The 8,622-nt window shown below is 42.7% G+C and overlaps 1 protein-coding gene across 1 annotated transcript in view; it reads left to right on the forward strand.

Moving 5' to 3' along the window:
* Positions 1-8,622, forward strand: part of LARS2 (leucyl-tRNA synthetase 2, mitochondrial) — a 186,647-nt gene that overhangs the window by 68,450 nt on the left and 109,575 nt on the right. Inside the window, 1 exon segment of the mRNA XM_008584192.1 lies at positions 3,416-3,505. Coding sequence (XP_008582414.1) covers positions 3,416-3,505 — 90 coding nt within the window.

Below are 8,622 nucleotides of genomic sequence, written 5' to 3' on the forward strand. Positions count from 1 at the left end.
CGGAAAAAAAAAAAAAAAAAAAAAAAAAAAAAAAAAAGATACATCCCAAATAACTAGGTCTGGGAATATTTTTGCTATATTCCCTCCACTCCTCACCCCCATCTCCTATTCCAGTTCATCTTATGGACCACAGTGTAATTTGAATTTAGTTGTGAAACCTACATGAGACATGCAAATTTCATTCAACATACAGGCATTCATATATCTATTTAGTGTATCCTTCAACAACAATTTTGGAGTGCCTCAATGTGCCAGGACCTGAACATACAATGATGAGAAAAACAACACACCAAACAGCTCCTGCTCTGGGTTTTGTTAAAAATGGAAGTTTTTAAGTGTCTAGAAAACTGAGAAGAATGAGTTCTGTGCCATGCCAGTAGAAGGGGTAGCTGGTGATGAAAAGATGATGGGATGAGGATGAATTTGGAGGTTTGGGGAGCAAGCCCACCTGCAGTGAGCTGGTCTGAGTCTTGAGCTGATGAAGTTCTTTGTGAACGAAGCCCCTGCAGAGTTGGTGTCTGTGGAGTCACCAGGAGCTGGTACAGGTTGTGTTATGTGCATGGCTCAGAAATCACAGCTCTGGCATCACATAGGGCTGGGTTGGTGGGGGACAGCCACAGCATGGGCAAAGCCATTAGACTGACTGGACCACCTGCCTTGCAATGGGGAGGTGGAGGTGGTGGTCAGAGTTGTTTTCTAGTAGTTATTGCTCTGCTATTTTTACAAAACAGAACATAAAAGGACAATGGAATCTTCATAAGAAAAACAGCCCATTGGGGGCACCAGGAGTTTACCTGGCACCTTTCTCAGTTCCTACCATACACACTCTCCTGTCCTGGGTTTGAAACTCTCTCTTCACTTATTCATCTTAAGGAAGACTGAGTTGTCTGCACTTTGATGGAAGTGCACAGCGTCTATCAGAAATGGAACCATTTGAAATATCCCCTCCCTTCATCCATCTCTAGGTTAGCTATGTTTTGAAGTTAAAGAGCAGTAGAAAAGAAACATGGCAGTGTAGAGGTTTTTATGCTTACTTGACTTTATAAACTGCAAACCGTGTTAGTTGGTTAGTCAAGACCTGTTTTTAAAATTCTATAGCAAATGTATTTTTAGAACAGAAAGTAAATTTTGGGAGCCTTTGATTTATGCTTGGAAATATAAACTGGGTGGTTTCTCACTAAGTTTAATATTTGATCATGTTTTTTAATTGGTCTTCCTGAGTAGACAACAGCCTGACTCAGGTAATGAAATAAATGGATTACAGTGAGTCTAAAGGAGCCACCAGGTCCCAGTTATATGTGGAAACTTAAGGTTTATTTTCAAATGAGAATTATACCAAAGCAAGCAAATATTTCTCTTGAATTTTGTGATTGCTTTGGAAATGAGCTACATTTGTTACCGACAGACCAGACTCGGCTTGTCCTCTCGCATTAAACAAATGACCTAAAAGTCCAAAAGTTGGTGCAAGGATTGGAAGATTTATTCAGACTACCGGTACTCAACTAAATGTCTAACCAAGCAAACAAACAAAGAGAAAAGAGGAGTAGTGGGGTCCAGTTTATCCTAGTCCCAATCAGTGGGGCCAGCCTAGTCCACTGACAGTGTAAGACCCGTGCACCATGCACAAATCTCACACTCGCAGGGACGGCTCACTTCACAAAGACCACGAGACTGAGACCGCTGCAATTGGGCAAGAGGTGTTTTATTCCAGCATGCTGGGGTCACTTAGTCTCCTGGACAGAAGCAACCACGAGCTTACAACACAAGCACCTTTTGTACAGTTTTTCTGGACAGACCCTTGTGGCAGGATGAGTTGTTGGTTATCGGCACCTTTAGATTTATGGGTAGACTTTAGCAGGCTGGTACCCCGATAGATTTGTGGCACCTTTAGATTTACAGGTGGGCTTTAGCAGGCTGGTACCTTGATAAGGAATGGCGCATTTCTCAATCGTTTATCTTCTCTGGGGCCTGGCCAGGTGGCCTTTAGTTAAGGAACTAGTCAGTTCCTGGAACCGGGTGGGGGTCATTCCCTCCCTGGAATGTTTAGTGTGCTCAGGCCCGCCTGACCTTTTATGGCCTCTTAGAAGCTGCTTTACTTAAAATGTTTTTAGGAAGCATTTGTTACAAAACTGTGTGTACTAAAGTTATATTTTTATACAATTCCCCTACAACAGTAATTGATAAAAGCAGTTCTCTCCACTGTTGTCAGCCAAAGAAGAAAAGTACCGGCTAGATTTAAATCCACCTACATAGTAGTGGACACAATCCAACCAAACAGCAGAAGAGGGCTCAGAAAATCAGAGAAAGGTGAAGAGAATAAAGCATTGCCTTGTCCGAATTTAGGCTAGGGACTCCAGGAGAGATCTACCAGCAGCAGAGACATGGGAGCAAAATAGTCCCAGTGGCCACTTGCCTCTTGCAGCTAGAGTCTTCTTTGGTTCCCAAAGCTTTCCAATTTTCACCAGTGATTAAATTAGGCTCTCGGATTCCAAAGTCATACAAATGAGCAATGTACCCAGCAGTAAAGCAAGCAATGCTTTATTAAAAGAGGAGATAGACTTATGCATAAGGCGGGTAGCAACAGTAAAGCTAGCCCCCTGAAGGGAGTTCAGGGTCTTTTATAGGGAAAGGAGTTAAGGGGTACAGGCCAGCATCACTGGAGGTGGTCCATTCTGTTCTGCTTGGTTGCATCATGGGTGCATGCTCAGTAGGTCCAAAATGGCAGTAGTATTCATCATTGTCACCCCAGGAGAGTCATTGTAGCAGACACCTTGATGCTTTGTGCACAGGTGGGAATTCCTAAAGGGGTATTAAGGTTAATCTGTAACTTTTACAATTATGGTAAACAAGCATTGGGGAGCGGTTTTGCATCTCAGTAAATATCTGTTTCCTCTCTTACCTCAGTCTATTTTGTCAAGGCAGCCCATGGGGCAATCATTTGCCCTGGGGGTCTCATGACTGAGGAGTGAAAAATGTAAGAAAGTGTCCTCTGCAGGGAAAATAAGAGTCAGTTTGGTTCACAGGCCTAGCCTTACTCTGTTTCACACTTATGAATTAGCTTTGTGGCCCCCAACATGACATTGTGCTGACAAAAATGTCAATACCAAATTTCATGCAGTGCAGTTCACCTGTTAGTTGCATGGGTGGGTGGGCAGTGTATGTGCAAAAGACTTGAAGTTGAGTTTCTCATCATTGAACATGTCTTAGGGAAGGTGGGAGTGGCATTTCAATAGTATCTCTCTTCCCAGAATAAACTGCTGCTTCCCTCTCTTCATGAAATGGCGAAAATATTATAGGTTAGCAAATATTTTTTCAATTTGATTGCTTTTCAAAATTGAATTGCAAGGCTGATGTATACATTGTGGGAAGAATGTTTACAATGGACTATACATTGATTATTCCTCCTTTTTGACAGGAAATAACTACGTGTTTGCCAGATTACTACAAATGGACTCAGTACCTCTTTATCAAACTCTATGAAGCTGGATTGGCCTATCAAAAGGAGGTAAGTTAAAGTTAGCTGACTTTCAAAATTTTGTAAATCTTCTCTATCTCCTTAGAATACATCATTGTCAAATAATAAGCAAATAAACCCCGTTGGCACAGTGGCAGTGAAAATGAACACTATCTCAAGTTTGTTAAATTAGTCACAGCAGACCCAGAAAGTAATACTGCCTGGCTCAGTTTAATGCCTCCAAGATAGGGTCGGGGCTTCTCTCACCCTTGAATTCCCAGCACGTAACATAGTGTCTGGTGCCTGTAATGAGATCGAGGATAGACCATAGGCGGAACACAGGCTTCTCAAATCCTAGCTCTGCTACCTCTCCCAGCTGTGTCACTGGCTGGGTAACTTAACCTCCAGGAAATGTGGTTTCTCATCTGCTAAATGGGGTAGTAACACTTTCCTTGCACGGTTCTTGGGAAGATTAGAGGTTAAACAACAGCTTTCATAGTGCCTACACATAGTGGTCTCCCAAGAAATGGAGGTGCTTGTTATTACAGGAGCTCAGTAGTAGTAGATAAGGCCTGGAATGGTGGTAGATAAGGCAAGCAGGTCATAGTGTGGCCTTGAACTGTACCATCCTGTGTGATAGCCACTAGCCACATGTGGTGGTTTAAATTTGAGGTTAAAGTAACTAAAATGAAATAACATTAAAAAGTCAGGTCCTCAGCTATACTAGCCAAACTCCAAGTGCCCAATAACCTCATGAGCTATTTATTAACTAATATTGGACAGCACAGGTGTAGGACATTTCCATCATAACAGACCATTCTATTAGACAGCACTGGTCTACAGAGTTCAGGAGTGACAAGTAGGAGATCCATTGTACTTTTATGTTGAAACATTCTCCTTTGATTAGAGGGATTTAATGACATAGCATTACATTTTCCTTTTCTATGTGCCCTTGCTTGGTTTTGCAGTGAATAAAATTTGCATAATCATTTTGTGGTAAGATTTTAAACGTTTAGAATCAATATAAAGACAAATGCAGAAGGCTCAATTAGAATTTCAGAATAAAACAAACATGTCTTAAACCTGATAATATAAAAAATAATATAGCTAACAAAAATCAAGAGGTAAACAGGGAAGAGAAGTAAAAGTAAGTGTGAGGTGATCCCTTCATCTTTCATAACAAGGAGTCATAGATGAGGAATTAGAATTTTACGTCTATTTATTAAAGCTAGAAAGGTAGCTGTTAAAGCTAAAGATAGCAAAGAGGAGTGCAGAAGTAGAAGAAATGCTGTATGACCATGCTAAATATCTCTTAACTCATAGTGGAGGGTTAGCAGATACAACCTAAAGATAAAATACCAAAATGAAAGTATAGTAGTTACCCCTTATCTGCGGGGGATACATTCCAAGACCCCCAGTGGATGCCTGAAACCACAGATAATACTAAACCCTATATATACTGTTTTTTCCCATACATACATACATACCTATGGTAAAGTTTAATTTGTAAATTAAGCACAGTAAGAGATTAAAAACAATAACTAATAATAAAATAGAACAATTATAACAATGTATCAGCATCACTGCTCTTGCTGTTTGGGGCCATTATTAAATAAAGTAAGGGTTTCTTGAACACAAACACTGTAATAGCTTGACAGATCACATAACCAAGAGAGCTAAGTGACTAATAAGTAGATAGCATCTACCAGACAAAAGGATGATTCATGTCCCAGGAGAAAGAGAGTAAGATGGAGCGAAATTTCATCATGCTACTCAGAACGGCGCACAATTTAAAACTTATGAATTGTTTATTTCTGGAATCGTCCATTTAATGTTTTTGAACTGGGTCGACCGCAGGTAACTGAAACCAGTGAAAGTGAAATTGCAGATAACGGGGACTACCATATAATTGTGTTACTTGAAGTTATAATGGTATACACCAGAAAAACTAATGAACAGCACATGCTAAAATTGGAGGAGTATTTTAATAATCTCTTCAGGTAATTATGGATATTTTTCTTTGATACTATATCAAAACTAGTTTCTAATGGGTTAGTTGTAATGTTGAATCTGAAACAACATTGATGAACTTTTTGTACTGTTATATTGTAAGGCATTGGTCATTTGGAAAATATTGGTTCACTGAGTTATGCAGATCTTTAAAATGTTGACATTTCATTATACAATATCATCAAGAGTCTTGAAGTTTTGGAGAAACTGTCAGCTCATGATGGGTAGATAAAAGTTTTCCAGAATTCTTATTGTCACTTGAAAATTCATTTTGTCATTAACAACAGATACCGTCAGTTGTTTTCCTTGGAGTGACAAGTTCCCTTTGTTATTTTTGAGAAAATGTTTACCAGATTCCTAAGTCTGAATAACCACGGTTTATTGTCAGTCATTCTTTCACATATAGAATAACAGTTCCATTTTTAAAAAGTGGCTAATCCAGCTTGCAACTGAAACAGTCACAGGAGTACTTTTCCTGGAGACAGCCTTTGCACTTCACTATGCAGCAGAAGGTGTCTGCCTACTTCCCGTCTCATTACACAAACTATTAAAAAGATGTGTACGTAAGGGTCAAGATTGAATAAAATTAATAAATGATACTACTTCATCAAGGACATTCTTAAGCGAACCTGGCTTCTTTGAGTGCATGGCAGTGAAGAATACAATGACCAGTAGTCCAGTTTGGTGCCACTGCCTTGATTTGTGCTGAGGGCCAACAGCCTTACCCATCCACCATTGCTTTTGCACCATCTGTGCAAATGTAAACACAATGAAAAAGGCGAATAACATATTATTATAATGAAAATAGTTTTGGCCTGCAGACCCTCTGAAAGGGCCTCAGGAACCCCCAGAAGTTTGTGGACCACAGTTTGAGAATGACTACAAAGTACATCACCTCCACCCCTACTCCCATTTTTAAACTAAGAATATTAAAATGTTAGTTGTTTGTGGCTGCCGCACCCTTGCGCTGCGGAAGCAGGAAGCTGGCGGCGTTCTCGGCTGGCTATGGGCCGCACTGCCCGGGCCTACCGCCACCAAGGCCAGGCCCGAGTGGAGACAAACACACTCTGATCTGGGGACCAGATGCCAACTTAGAGCCTTTGTACCAGTCTCAGACCTCCAGTAGCATTCTTTAAAACCCAAGTCAGAAAAGGAGGCAGCAGTTCTGTGCCTGAGGCTGGTGTAGATCTTCACCTGGGGAGTGAGTGCAACGACAGACCAGGACACTTTGCAGCCATGGGGAAGCAGCCTTCTGGATCTGGTGTCAGAAGTTGTCCAAATATGAGGGGACTTCAGGTCAAGATGGCAGAATAGACGGTCCCTAGCATCACTCTCTCCCACAAATCAACTGATTTAAAACTATAAAAACATAACATCAAGTGCATACGGAACGGGGAGACGTCCAGCAGGGGAGGCAGAAGCTCCGCGGAGACCACATGCCCTGTGGGGCCACCATCACACGATCCGGCAGATAGGCTTCACCGCTGCCACCCGGCTCCATTCCCAGCCCAGCCCAGTGCACACAGAGTGGGGAGACGTCCGGCAGGGGAGACATCCGGCAGGGGAGGGGAGGCTCCACAGAAACCACACACCCTGTGGGGCTGCCACTGCGTGATCCAGCAGGTAGGCTTCACCACAGGCACCCGGCTCCATTCCCAGCCTGGCTTAGTGTGCTCGGAGCAGGGAGATGTCCGGCAGGGGAGGCGGGAAGTCCACGGGGACCACACTGCTGCCGCATGATCCAGCAGCCTGGCCCAATGAGTACGGAGCACAGAGACATCCAGCAGGGAGGTAGAAGCTCCGTAGAGTCCACACACCCTGTGGGGGGGCCGCCGCCGTGCAATCCAGCAGCAGGTACGGTTCACCGCCACCACCCGGCTCCATCTCAAGCCCGGCCTAGCGCGCACAGAGCAGGGAGACATCCAGCAGGGGAAGGGGAGGCTCCACAGAGACCCCACGCTCTGCAGTGCCTCTGCGCATCCCAGCAGCCCAGCCCAGAGCGCACAGACAGGGAGAAGTCTAGCATGGGAGGTGGAAGCTCAGCAGAGACCACACACCCTGCGGTAACACCCCGTGACCCAGCAGCTCGGCCGAGTCCAAGCTGACCAGAGAGGTGGCTCCCCGGAGAGGACCAAGACCCGAGGCAACCACACACACAAGGCACTAGTGGCCAACTGAGCAGTAACTGAGGTAGCCATACCAAATTGGCATCCCCAGCAACATCTTAGTCAGAAAATAGTGTCAAACCTGTGGACTGTGAAACCCCCTGCCACAATGAATAAACATCAAAATTGTGGAAGTTGAAGAGAGAACCTCTGAATGTGAAGATGGGCTGTATGAAATAACACAAGCAGACAAAAAAGAAAAGAAAAAAGAATCAAAGGCATAGAAGAAGGTCTGAGAGAGATATCAGACAACATTAAGCGCTCAAATATCTGAGTCATGGGTATCCCAGAAGGGGAGGAAAAAGGAGATTGCATTGAAAACATATTCAACAAAGTAGTGGCAGAAAACTTCCCAGGTATAGGAAAAAAATCACAGATCTTCAAATCAAGGAAGCTCAAAGATCTCCAAATGTATTCAACCCAAAAAGGTCTTCTCCAAGACATGTTATAGTCAAATTGGCAAAACTCAAAGACAAAGAGAGAATCTGAGAGCTGCAAGAGAGAAACGTCAAATCACCTATAAGGGAGCCCCAATCAGGCTAACATCAGACTTTTCATCACAAACGCTAAAAGGAAAGGAATGGGATGATATATTCAAAATACTAAAAGACAGAGATTGCCAGCCAAGAATACTCTACCCTGCAAGGCTGTCCTTCCGAAATCAAGGGCAAATAGTATATTTCTCAGACAAACAAAAACTGCGGGAGTTCACCACCACATGACCACCCTTACAAGAAATTCTCAAGGGAGTACTGGGTTTGGTTCCTGAAAAATAACTTCCACTGCCATAAAAATTCAAGTAAAATCAAAACCCACTAGTACAATAAAAATGACAATCATGAAAAGAAAACAAACAAACAAAAACACTATTTACAACCCAAAGAACCAACAAACACAGAAAACAAACAGTAAATCAGAAAGCAAGGAACACACACACACACACACACAAAAAGAAAGCAAGGAACAAAACACACCTAAGACAACCAAACAATC

The sequence above is a fragment of the Galeopterus variegatus genome, unplaced genomic scaffold (genome assembly GCF_000696425.1).
Source record: "Galeopterus variegatus unplaced genomic scaffold, G_variegatus-3.0.2 Scaffold3172, whole genome shotgun sequence".
Taxonomy (NCBI): Eukaryota; Metazoa; Chordata; class Mammalia; order Dermoptera; family Cynocephalidae; genus Galeopterus; species Galeopterus variegatus.